We start from the raw sequence: 13,539 nt of genomic DNA on the forward strand, positions 1-13,539 counted from the left end.
CAAACTCTTTCACTACCTTTCTTTTGCAGTTTTTGGTGTCAAATCTTGTCAGTATTATTTGTAACATCATGAAAACATCCCGGCATTCACAGTGTTTTCCTACAAATTATACTGTTTATATTTATATACTTTTATGTCACATCAGGCAATGGGAGAATAAATGTTCTTATCCATGCAGCATGGAGTGTTGATTATCAAAAGGATCAACAGTACTGGTTGGACTTTCATATTACATGGAGACAATTAACATGAAGATGAAATTGTTTTAATATTTTAAACACTTTAGCTTGCTTTAATGCACTCATGAATAATGAAGAATTCAGTTTTTTGCCCATATTTCTGTAACAAATACAGAGGGTTTTGTCTTTTAAATATTGTAAATTAGTTGCTTTTTAAGCATAGCCTTTTGCAGGTTAAAATGCAAACATGCACTATTGACATTCCTAAGGATACAGTAAACACTTTCCATTTATTCTTTACTTCCCATGAATAGATGCCCACACGTAGGAATGACTATCTGCTAGGCCGCTTATTTTCTTCATGTGTGTTTCAAAGGCCTTTTCCACAGGAAACATTTTGTCATAGATGCACAATTGATATAAATAACAGGAACAATTGCTCTGTGCTGAAACAGCACGCTGAAACAGAAGCAGCTAAATGGAATTCAGCCCATTAATCTATTGTTTACACCTTTGCTCAATCTATTGTGATGTATCGTCTCTTAAAAAAAAAATTAAAAAAAAAAAGTTGGGGTGAGGAGTGCCCTCTAAAAAGTTGTAAAAAGTGTACAAAGGGGGGAGATGAAGGGGATTGTGGGTTCATGTTTTCACCAATGTTACCATCCATAAACTGTTTCATATGAAGGAGAGATGTTGTGCTAGCTCAGATTTCATATCACGATTTGGGTTGTTTTATTTACCACGGAAAGTTTTCATTAATCAACATTATTTGTGTTATTTGCCAGAAAGTTGCAAATGACAACAAATTTTAAGTCACATTGCTATTAGTGAACATTACATTTTACAAAAGTGGTTGGATTTTGTTAGTTATGTAGAAAAATCCATAGAAACAATGGTTCAGATATTAAACATTTGTCTTTTAAATAGTTTTACTGTATTTGGCAAACTGATGACTAGACTGGTGACTATATCCCTTGCTATTTCATCATGTGGTGTTTTTAAAGTGCTACACTATATAAATAATGCTTAAATTGGTTTTAATATATGTAATATAAAACATGTAAATAGTGAATGTACTTAATGGACCAATTTGAAGTCTGAGATGGTGTGTGTGTGTGTGTGTGTGTGTGTGTGTGTGTGTGTGTGTGTGTGTGTGTGTGTGTGTGTGTGTGTGTGTGTGTGTGTGTGTGTGTGTGCCATTACTTCTGTCTCAGATCCTGAGGGATTTATGAACAATGTCAAGTTCCCTCTGAAGACCTGAGTCTCTTCACTGCCTCTTAAAGCTTAATGCTCCCTGACTGAGTGGCACAGCGAGAGCCACACACTCTCTCTCTATGTGCCGCAGATAATGCTAAGAACAACCTCTCAATTCCAGCTCTCCTCCTCGCCTAATGTGCCCTCTTCCCCTACTGCATGCACATGGCCATTTCCATTCAGTGAAGACAGCAGCGACAGACGTGGGCGACTGTAATGGAAAAACACAAACACTGTCCCTAATGGTTTCCCATTTCAGGAGAGTTTTAAAACATATGTAAATTTATGTAAACTCCACAGAAACACATATTTACAATAGCACAGGGTAATCACAATATGAAGACATGGTGCGCTGGCCTTGTAGATGGAGGCGCCATGTGTCATTAGTCTCCTTTTATTTCTTTTCTGTTTTCTGTTTCCAACAATCACTCATAATAACAATGAAAATGGTCTGCGCTCATCTGTGGTACAGTGATGGAGAGGCAGAGGGTAAAAAAAACAGTTAAAGGAAAAGGTGTTGTGTCCTTACAGCAGCTGGGTGCCTTGAAGACGTACACCTGAATGCAAAAATATTTAGTTCAACAAAATTGAACTAAAGCTGTGAAAATCAAAACCAAAAAAAACCCATCATAAAATGTGTTATAACGGATGGCGGAGACTTACAGAGGGGGGAAAGGTGGATCATATTTTTATCAACAACACACTGGGATTTTTTTTTTTAGGTCAGTAACTTTACAAAGTCTGAAAACAAATTTTAATATTTCTAGTCTGGAAAAAAAGACAGCAGTAGTTTGTCTGTGATAATTAATTTAGTTTGTTTTATTCTCTTTCAACATATCACAGTCATAGTAAAGACAATATATTTTCTTTCCATACTCATTATGATTCCTGATTTTCAACATTTTCCACATGGGATCATGGAACCTCTTTGCCTAATGGTGACATGAATTAAATTTGCATCCAGCTCCTGTTCATGCAATAATGTGTGAAATATTAACACGGCCGGAGGTAGTAAAACAAAAACAAAGGCTTTGCTTATTTTACACATATGGATGGAAGTGTAAACAGAATCCTGGCAACTTAAACCAAAATTAGCTCTTAATCATAGGTGGTTGATTTGAAAATGATCAATACATTTCTGATTTTAGTGCAATATAAATCAAATCAAATGTTCACAGGTTTGTAATTGAATGAGTGGATGAGCCATAGACAAGAACAAAATGTTGGTAAAAACAGTGAGAATAAGTGCTTGGAATTTAACAGCTAAAATTGATTTAACCTATATTATTAACCTTAAATGACAAAGAACAAAAAAAAAATGGTCTAAGTTAAAACTTCTGGAAGAGAGTTCGTTTTTTAAATATTAAAATACTTTAAAGATGTTTTAATCACTCTTAATCATATTTAAATATATTTTAATGTGTTAAAAAGCTGGTGTTTCTTTGCAGTTACTATACTATTATACTCACAATATTTCAAAAGAGCAGCTTCATCAAAAACCTACTAAACTCTAGTTCTACACCCTCAAGTTTGAACTCCCACCTGTAGGGTCCAGAAAGGAAGCTGGCTTTACTTTCTGCTCTGTTTGACCACTTGTTCCACCTCCTTCATGAAGCGCAGGCAGAGCTCATCCTGCCACGGCAGGGCGACACACTGCACCGCCACGGGCAGACCCTCACCTCCAGACACAGCCTGAACACAAACACAGACTCCTGTCACTCAACAGTCGGCAACAGAACGCACCACAGTCTTCTGCCTCCACCTACTGACTGACTGTGGAACTTCTGTTTTAAAAGGCGCTGTCTGTGATTCTGATTGAATACACGTTTATAAGTTAATTCTGGGACATGGTAAATTGCTGAAGGCCAAAACATAATGGGATTGTCAAGGAGGAGAGGTGGTCGAGAAACACCAACAGAGGAGCAGGTCAGAAGAACAAAAACATGTTAACATCAGTGAGGCTTTCAAACGGTGTAGAGACTCAAGAGAGTTGAAAGGTGTGAAGAGGAATGTGGATATGTGGAGGTTGCTGTTTCTGCTTGACAGGTGGGTAGCATGTCCTGTGCATGTGTGCTCAGTGTGCCAACAGTGTGTTCCCATAAAGGAATGCAGATGACTCCGGTTTCTGTGATGCCTGCTGAGCGTCCATAAAACTAGGACAATTATACTTTAGGAGTACTTTCAGAATCATTTGTTGTTTTCTGTGTGTTTACATGATTTAGAGCGAACTGCCAGCTTGAAATAACTGGTGACAGTTGTGTTACTGCATTCCACTCGCTATGGTGTCTGTGCATTTCGTCACTGTTTTCTGTTGTTCACTGAATGCTCATTGATTACCAACTGTTATAGTGACTGTCATTCATTAGTTCTACACTTTGTATGCTGGTTTCACACACTATAGTAGCAGGAGAGTTGAAACTATCGCTGTCTGGAGCTGGTGTGCTGGCTGTGTCGTCCTCTCTGCATGTTAGCTTTGCTTGTCTGTCTACTTAACTTTGATACTGTAAAAAAATATCCTCAGCCTTGAAACCACAATTTAACTTCCAAAAAAATAAAAATAAAATTAAGCATCATAATGCTGGTATTTAATCAGTTCTCCCTCACTAGTAGATATTTCTTACCTGTTTGAAGAGCTTGTCACAGGTGTCCTGATAAATGCCTTTAAAGTGCTTGAGTTCCTCCTCATCCTCTGCTGTCACCGTGGAAACAGGAACTACACCGGCAGGAAAGGTGAGGAGGTTGTAAAGGGCCGTGTAACTGAGAACAGCTGAAATTAGAAATATATCATTAACTGTGTTACACTGGGCTCTCTATTTGTAATACTGCTGCTCAGTAATTATTGAATTTAGTTAATTTTTCAATTTGTTTGATGTGTAGGTAAAAATTGCAATTTTCTTATGTGATGAGGTAAGGCCTCTTTTGTTTCGAAACCACAGAACAAGCTCAAAAAAATCTCACAGGAAGAGAGGATCGTTTCTAGTTGTTTTTAGTTTAGCCGTGTCCATTGTGATAGTCTTTGAATTCATTTAAACATTAAATAACCCTATAGCTCATCTTGCTTTACTTGTCAAATATATATAACTTTATTACAGATGAACTGAATCAAACAACACGGTTGCAGAGTAATTACTCCCTAGTGGCTGTAGTCATCTGCTTTTTATGTAGTAAAGTATATATGATTTTTTAGAAACTATCAGTAAAGACAGAACGCCTCTCACTTAATATTTACATTTCGTATATTACATACACAGAACTGCTCAGTATACCATACTTGCAATTCTTCCACAGTATGAGAAGTTGAAGGCTGGTCCGATCGAAGGACAAAGCAGCACCTCTATGTTGCATCTCCTCCAGTCTGCTATTGTCTCAGAAATGTAGTCCTAATGAAAACACAAGGGAATTCAACTCACTTCAATTTCCCCTTCATGCATTGACACGTGTAATTATGATTAGCTGACAGCGAACAGTACCTCAACAGCAGCATGCTGCTTCCACAGATCTTGAACAGATCTAAAAACAAGGAAAGAGAAAGAACCACCATGTTTTGGCATTTTGACGATCACGTGGAATGAATTGCAACGTAAGGATCAACTGCAAGGAAAGTTTCTCACCCGACTCCACACAAGGCACTGAAGATGGCAGAAGCACGAGGAGACTGCAGAAGAAAAGTATGATATAAAACACAAAGCATCTTAAAAATCAGTGGCTGCCTTAACAAATACAACCCAGTTTCCAAAGAAGTTGGGATACTGTGTAAAATGGAAATAAAAAGTGAGATGATTTTCAAATTGTGTAAACTGACATTTATTTGAAATAGAATGAAGACAACCTATTAAATTTGTTTCATAACAACATACAGGCTCATTTTGAATTTGATGTCAGCAATACGTTTAAAAAAACAAATTTTGAGACAGGGCAACATTTACCATTGTGTTGCTTCAACTCTTCTTTTAAAAACACTCTGTAAACATTTGAGAACTGAAATAAACAAGGCTTTCACTGAAAAGTCTTGCTGGATGGGAGCATATGCTGCTCCAAATCCGTATAAATCGTTCACCATTAATGGTGCCTTCCCAGATGTGCTATATGCACACAAATGCATCCCCATACCATCAGGGACTCTGGCTTTTGAACAGTGCGCTGATAACAAGCCGAGTGGTCCCACTCCTCTATAGCCCGGAGAACCCGGCATCCATGATTTCCAAAAAGAATCTCAAATTTGAATTCGTCAGACAACTATTTTCCAATGCAGTCATTTACAGAGGTGTGAACCCCGCATCTTCACTGCTGAAAGACTCTGCCTCTCTGGGATCTCTCTTTTTATATCCAATATTATTGACCTGTTGCTATTTAACCAAATTTAAAAAAAAATTATTTTTTTTTTGAGACAACTTTTCCAGTCGTTTGTTGCCCCTGTCCAAACATATTTTGAAAAGTATTACTGGCATCAAATTCAAAATGAGCAAATATATTGCATAAAACAATAAAATTCCTCAGTTTCAGTATTTGATATTTTGTCTGTATTCTAATTTTTTTTTTTTTTTTTTTTTTAACTATGGGTTTACATGATCTACAAATCATCGCTTTCTGTTTTTATTTACATTTTACACAGAGTCCCAACTCTTTTGGTAGTAACTGTGAAGATCATTTTCAAACCAATTACACACTCAAGAATTGAATGCTCTTTTGTTTGCATTAGTATGAGCCTGTGAAGGGAGGGGAGAACTCACCAGGGGCTTCAGGAGCACTGACAGGATATTCTTTAACCACTTCGGGAGATAGTAAGGAAAAAGCTGTGCTCTCAAAGAGGGGTCCAGAGGCTCCCACTTCCTACAAAAAAAAAAAAAAAAAATGTACGTAGAATCAAATAATCTGAACAGAGACACGTATTGAGGATTATTGTAAAAGTTTCAGCAAATATTCTTCAAAATACGGCAAAAATAACATTGTAGCTGAGAGACTGCACTTAGTTACAATATCAACATGCTCTGACATGGTCATAAAGACAATGGTATAATGTTGATATTTAGTAGGTATGTTTCCCATATTCACCACCTCAGTTTTGCATATTGGCATGCTATCGTTTGCTAATTAGCGCTAACCAAATGATAAAGTTAGATGTCCATGTATTTAGTTAAGTCATGGAAAGGTTACATTTCAGGCCCAATGAAGCCTCAAGATGAAGTGTTATTGGATAACTGAGGACAAAGACCTCAGTATCAGGTGTATTACACCACATGTTGATTGTCTGATACAATTACTAGATGATCTAGGTTAACAACAATTAATGCATTGATTAAAAAACAGATTTATTAAAAGGAATAACTCACAGTTTTTGTCGCAGGGTCGTAGTTCCATCGGCAAATACACCCCTCACACCCAGTTCACAGAGAGCGTAACTTATCTTCAGAGGACGGTAAGGCACCAACTAGACACAAATGACCACATTAAACATATATGGCTCAGGTCACATATATTATGTGGCTGTGGTCATATAGTGTATGCAAGTGGTTTGGACTTACAGTGTGCCCTGCTTGTTCTAACAAAGCTTTGACCTCTCTGATGCCACGGGCCATGCTTGGAGATGGTTGTGTGTAGCCATCATTTTCCAGATAACCAATTCTCAGAGGTTTGGAGCTCTGGTATGTCTAAGAACAAGACATTTTCATTCTGTGAGACATTTCAGTGAAGTTCTTTCACATCTGGCTTATGGACCTGGCTGGTGCATGGGGCATCGTGATGGTGAAACTGGGACGAGCCTTCCCCAAACTGTTGCCACATAGTTAGAAGCACACTAATAATTTGACCAATTGGAAATACACTTGGTCGCTTTCTTGCAGCGAGTTAAATTAGAAGACGGACATCACGCTCAAAAGTGGTAAACATGTTGCTTAAGCCGGTTCCCTGGCTTCGCGTGAAACCAGGGGGACACTAGCCTGTCTCCATTCATAGATGTTTGCTTTCTTGCAGAGTTAAATTAGACACCATTTAACATAGTTATGTACCAGACTAATTCTAGGCTCATCACCCCCCTCCCCCACCCCCAGAAAACAGAAAACTGTCAATTTTACACTTTAGTTTTTGTAGCGTGAAAATACATTTGAAATTAAATTAAAATGAATGGTAATAATAATAGAAACCCACAGTAAAGGACACACCTGCACATTAAAAGGTAATGGTGGAACAGTGGGGTCCAAGGAGAACATGTGATCGCAGAGAAGAGCCTGCATGCACAGAGCCAAACTGTCCACATCCTTTGCCATGGGTCCAGGGGACGACAGCACTTATTTGATAAGAAACATAAAACAGTGAACCAAATGTTCCAGACAACATGTGTAATATTGCAAGACAATAATGATGTAAGTCTGCAATTGCTATATATGCCAGAGGGACACATTTATATCTCCTCACCTGACTTTTGCCCTCGATAAGTAGGAATCAGACCCTGTGAACTGACCATGAGACAAAGAGGCACAAGATGTAAACAAACATGGATAAAAGTTGAGCAGATGAATGTAGAAAAAAATATGCATAACACTGAGTGAAGCAGGCTCACCTTAGCCGACCTGGTGTTGGCTTTAATCCACAGATCCCACAGAATGAGGAAGGAATACGGACACTGCCCCCAATATCACTGCCTATACCAAGCAGGGAGCCCCCTCCCCCAATGAGAGCCCCCTCCCCACCGGACGAACCTCCGGAGGTCTTCTGGGGATTATGGGGGTTCAAGGTCTGTCCATAGATAGGGTTACTGCAGTCATAACTGGAGATGAGCCAATAAAAGACAAAGTACTGAGCATCACAGCATTTGCACATGTAATAACTATTTGCATTAAATAAACATAATTGCATGAGACAGTTTTGTTCAGTGTGTGACAACAATGTCTCGGCTTGATTTTGTGATGTCATAATAAATGGATCACCTTAACAGGGCTTGGGGCAGGTTGGTTTTCACGAAGGGAATAGCTCCTTGTTTCTTCAGAACTTCAACAATCACGCTGTCCTTCTGGGCAGGCTGGTCCAGGTTCAAGATCAAACCACAAGAACAGTCATGGTTCTTGTGTCGTAAAATGAAAACATATAAAGAGGATTAAGTTACATAAGGGCACATAAAAGAATGTCGTAATAGTTTTACAAGCACACACATATTTGTAAAGTCTGCCAGTGGAATTGCCTTTCAGTGATGATGAACAAAGTATAAACACAAATACCTTATAAGCAAGATTTTCTTTAATGCTAACTGGAACTCCATACAAGAGACCTTCCTTGTTGGAGCCAACAGTTTTCAGCTGGTCAAAACTCTCCAGCAAAACTCCTGTGCAGCAGTTCAGCTTTTTGTTTACAGTTAGAGTCTGTCGGAAAAGGAAAAACAGCAGAGACAGGTTTATATTTATTTATTAGTTTAGGTCATATCTTAAAACCAATTTTTTTTTTTATCAATTTAACCACTAGCTTTAACTATTTAACACCCCCTAATTAATTTTAACAACCGATTTCAAATGTTTATTTGACACTTTTAGCTTGTAATTTTAACTGTAAATACATAGCCTACTCTCAGCAAACAATTTCACTTGTTTATAGGCTACATATTGTAAGCAAAAATTGTCAACTGTTAACTATAGCCTACTTTTATCTCGATAAGTCATACTGTTAGCTAAACTGGGGTATTTGTAGCCCTGGATGGGAATCACTGTTGTAAAACATAAAATTATAATAATATATAGGCCTAGATAAATATTCACTGAGCGCATAAATCTACTTTGAGCCAAAAGAGTTTAATGAAGGACAGACTGTTAGTCTCGGAATAATACGTCATTCTGTGTAGTGAGAAATGTGTTGTACACAAGTCTGAGATAAACTGAAGCAAAAATGTCATTCCAAAGTCTGTGGAGGTGTTGGTCTGTTATGTATGTGACTCAATTCCTAACATGTAAGTTGTGGCGTAATAAAACAACAACAAAAAAAAGAATTACTCCAAGGGATGAATAGCTGAGTAAATAACACATTTCCAGAACATTGCAATGTTCAATTTAATGTTAATTTGGGGAGGCTGTGGCTCAGTTGGTAGAGTGTGCTGCACACTAATCAGAAGGTTGGTGGCTCCATCCCCAGCTCCTCCTGTCCACATGCCCAAGCGTCCCTGAGCAAGACACCAAACCCTAAATTGCTCCTGATAGTGTACCATCAATATGTTGTAAGTCACTTTGGATAAAAGCATCAGCTAAATGAAATGTAATAATTTAATTTATATTCAGCCAAATCACAACATGTTCAAATTTGGATGGGTAGTTAACAACCCATACTTCTGTGGTGTGATGAACTTAAAACTCATTTTCATTTCTACTTTATAGCATCTTTAAAGCATCTTTAAAGCTACTACTTCTACCAAAAGTCCCCACCAAGGAATCACTAGATCACAACCCAATCAGTGGAGAAAACAAGCATAGTACCTGAAAGGAACACCTCCTCTTAGCTAGCTGCAGTCAATTCACTCAAGATGCTATACTGCCTCCCTTTGTTCTTTCTTTTTTACTCCAGCCATGCGTTAAGTTCAATAATTATTTAATTCATTCTTACATAATGTATATTCACAGTTTGGTTCTGTTGTCAATTCTTAATTGTTTGTACATTGAATTATACATTTTATTTTATGCTTGTTCTCTTTGCAGAGATTAAAGCGCACACACATGCACAAAAACCAAAACCAAAGACTATTAAAGAAAAATGTAGTGCTCTGCATTATATCTCTGCATCTGCTACAGGTCTCTCACAAACACTTCAGCCCAAAAGCAGACATCTCTGCTTAATAGCAATTCATTATAATCAGTGGCCTATTTAACAGTTAATCCAAACTGTTTGCTCATAGTTAATCCATTTTCAACTGCTTGCCATACTTGAACCTATTTCAACTGTTAATCAGATAGCTAACAATGTCAACTGTTAATCAGATAGCTAACAATGCCAACTGTTAATCCATACGATTAACTAACAATTTCAACTACGAGCCATACTTTTAGTAGTAATTGATAATATTAGTTCGCTATTTCAATTATTTATTCACTTTTTGACTCTTACATAAGCAAAATAAATACATAAATAGATAGGCCAGTCTATTTCAACTGTTCATTCACTAATTTCAATTAACCATTAACCACTAACTATTTTGCTCAAACCTGCTGAGGTCCACTCAGATCTTCCTCCTGTGGTAGTTGTACCCCTGGTTGTGAATCATTGCGAAAGTTAACACACTATCAATATCCTCATTTACTTGGTGTATGAATTAACTTTAGTGCATAATATTTTAATTAGATACTGAATAGACTGTTTTTTTGGGAATGAGACATCATTCTGTTTAGGTAGGTAGGTAGGTAGGTAGTTACTTTATTAATCCCCAAGGGGACATTTGTTCACTACAGCAGCATTTATAGATACAGGAAAGCAGTAAAATCAGTCAAAATCTTAAATATAAAAATGCACAGTATACTGTATACAATAAAGTAGAATGAAATAAAATAGAATAATTAAATTAAATTAAAACTAACTAAACAATAGTGCAAAGTTTTTTTTTTTTTAATAAGAAATGTGTTGGTACACAGTCCAATGTAAATTTTAGCAAACAGTTAATCCCAAAGTTTGTGCATGACACTGAGTTTTATCCGTGTGAAGTTAATTATTTATTTCAAATCATGATTTTAAGTTCCAAACTGGCATGAATATAAGCCATCCACAAATATAAACTAATAACCAACACTGAGATACGAGTTGTTTTAGGTGTTGGTCTGTTATGTAGGAGTTGTGTTACGTTAGAGGTGAACTTGAGTATCTTTCTGGATACTGGACCTTTTCCATGTAAGAGTAAAACACATCCTCAGGGCTGAGCGAGCCTTCCTGCAGCTGCTTGGTCAGCTCAGACAGGGACAGCGTCAAGATGAGAGCGGAGTCAGTCGTTGGATGCTGGAAGATCAGTGACACACACCAACACGGAGTCATTATGCCATGAAAAATGTATCACTGCAACAAAATAATTCAGTCATTATTGATCGATCTGTCAGTTATCGTCCCAATTAATTTATCATTCAAGCCATGGTCAAGTTATAGGCTAAATAATTCCTTAAACTATGCAGGCATAACATGTTTACTTAGCCGAAGAAAACAGCTCTGAAGTACTTAGTTAAGGTATTGACACAAACATGTTTCCGAAGAGCTGAGTCCACACATTTGGCTGATGGTGTGAGTAAATAGAGAGCCTTTGGCTGATAGTCTGCGCCTTGTCCTTCATTGACCTGTTGGGATTTTCTGAATTAGTTTAAACAGAGGCCAGCTTAAACATGAACCTTTGGCTGACAAGACACCGTTTGGTGATTCAAACTCAGGGCCAAGCTCTGGCCTGACCCGACCTGTGACCTAAACAGCAGGAACATCAAACAGCTGTGTGGCTGCAGGCTTAACCACCATCTTTATTGGCACCTGTCGTGTGAACCTGTATTGTTCAAGTTAGCATTAAATAATAAAAACGCAACAGACAATTTCATTTACCAAAACATCCGCAATGAGAGCCTCACGACAGAATCCAAATGATGTCAACTTATGTTTGCCCAGATAGGCTATTAACTACACGTGCATTTAGTTAGGCTATTTACATTCATTTCAAAAACGTATTTGTTTACAATATGAATTGAAGAAAAACAAAAACAAAAACAACGTGTAACTTTCCCTCCAGAGACCCGTCCGTCAAGGCTGAACTCTCACCGTCTGCTTGTACCGGAGCACCGACTGCTCTGCCCGCTGCAAGCTCTCGGTCCTCCGGTCTCTGGCTTTCTGGACCTTTTCCTTCGTCTCTCGGCGGCTGTTGAAAGTCCGCATCAGCACCACCAGAGCTCCCACACCGCAGGCGGCAGCAGTCAGCAGAGCCGCTGTCCGGTTGTCCGGCTTCTCTCCCTGGAGGAATAGTTGTATATGTTGCATGGTTCCCCTGTTTGTCTTCTCGCTGCAAAACAGAATAAACGTCGTCTAAATCAAGCTGACAATACGCTGTTGTTTCAGTGTGCACAACTTGTTGAGCCTGTCTGAGCATTTGAATCAACAGGTGGGCGTGGTTAGTTGTCAAGTTGCGACATCATCTAGGTGATCCTTACCCGCAATTCAATTCAAGCCTCGACTCTCTTCAGTAGGAGGCTGCAGGGAGTATGCATGGCAATGGTGCTCTGGTACAGAAGGTTACTGTCAGCCAGTGAGTGGTTTACGTTTTGCCATTGGTCCGCCGAGTGCCACGTGACTTGCAAATGAAGTCACCATTGGTCAGCCGAATGAACGCTACCTGTCTTGACTGAGGAAGTCACCGGATGTGCTCCATAAACTACTAGTTACATGGCAGTGTCACAGTCACAGACTGTATAACAGTGTAATAATAGTAATTATTTGATTAACCCTTTCATGTATAGAGGTCACTGCAGTGGACAGCTATTCTAATGTTGTTTTCTTGTACATGCATGGGTTTTGACTATACATGAAAGGGTTAAAAAGATTTGATATAATCCACTTTTTAAGTCTTACTGAGGAATTCAGTGGAAGCATCTTGATATTTTTTTTAGAGACACAACAAAGCACACAATTAGTGGTTGAATCGACTGAATATAAACAAATAGACAACACATTTTTAGCAAATTCTGCTAAGACACACGCCTTTTAATTGCCTATATGCTCTGAAGGTGATTGACTGACTTGTTTATTGTGTTAATGTGGCTATTTAAATTCAAGTCAGTCCTTGTCTACACCGAGGCCTCTAGCTTGTTCTTTTTGGCTTTTTACCAGCTGAGCTCTGATTTTTTTTTAAAGTTCATCCATTTTCTCAGAGCTATTATCTCAGCTTTATCTTTATTTACTGAAGAACATTTTCACATCCAATTGTTGATTTGTTCAATGCACTTAATTCAAGCTTGTATGGGATTATACTATACATTGGTGATATGGTTATGTAAATCTGCAGGTAAAAACTTTTACTCCTGACTTGTTAAGGTAAAGTTCAACTGCCTTAAAAAGATGCCTGCAGTCCCCGAAATTGGTGAAACTGTCGGTAAAGTGCACTGAATGGACAGTAAATGAACGT

General features: G+C 38.1%; 1 protein-coding gene across 2 annotated transcripts; it reads right to left on the reverse strand.

The window, feature by feature from the left end:
* Positions 1-2,223: 2,223 nt before the first annotated feature.
* faah (fatty acid amide hydrolase) lies at positions 2,224-12,656 on the reverse strand. 2 transcript variants are annotated; one of them, XM_069695058.1, is made up of 16 exons: positions 12,569-12,656; positions 12,183-12,420; positions 11,274-11,387; positions 8,645-8,785; positions 8,357-8,490; positions 7,990-8,196; positions 7,845-7,885; positions 7,592-7,716; positions 6,956-7,081; positions 6,764-6,861; positions 6,164-6,263; positions 5,045-5,088; positions 4,904-4,943; positions 4,705-4,813; positions 4,055-4,146; positions 2,224-3,125 (listed from the first exon to the last, which is right to left on the reverse strand). In XM_069695058.1, the coding sequence occupies exons 2-16, from the start codon at positions 12,396-12,398 to the stop codon at positions 3,003-3,005; spliced, it is 1,710 nt and encodes a 569-aa protein (XP_069551159.1). In that variant the 5' UTR covers positions 12,399-12,420; positions 12,569-12,656; the 3' UTR covers positions 2,224-3,002. The 2 variants fall into 2 exon arrangements, with proteins under 2 accessions (XP_069551159.1, XP_069551158.1); XM_069695057.1 differs by having other exon boundaries at positions 4,055-4,200.
* Between the last annotated feature and the right edge of the window lie 883 nt (positions 12,657-13,539).

This window comes from Brachyistius frenatus, unplaced genomic scaffold (genome assembly GCF_029030835.1).
Source record: "Brachyistius frenatus isolate BFR_SWC_R1_liver_20210118 unplaced genomic scaffold, ASM2903083v1 Contig_18, whole genome shotgun sequence".
NCBI lineage: Eukaryota > Metazoa > Chordata > Actinopteri > Embiotocidae > Brachyistius > Brachyistius frenatus.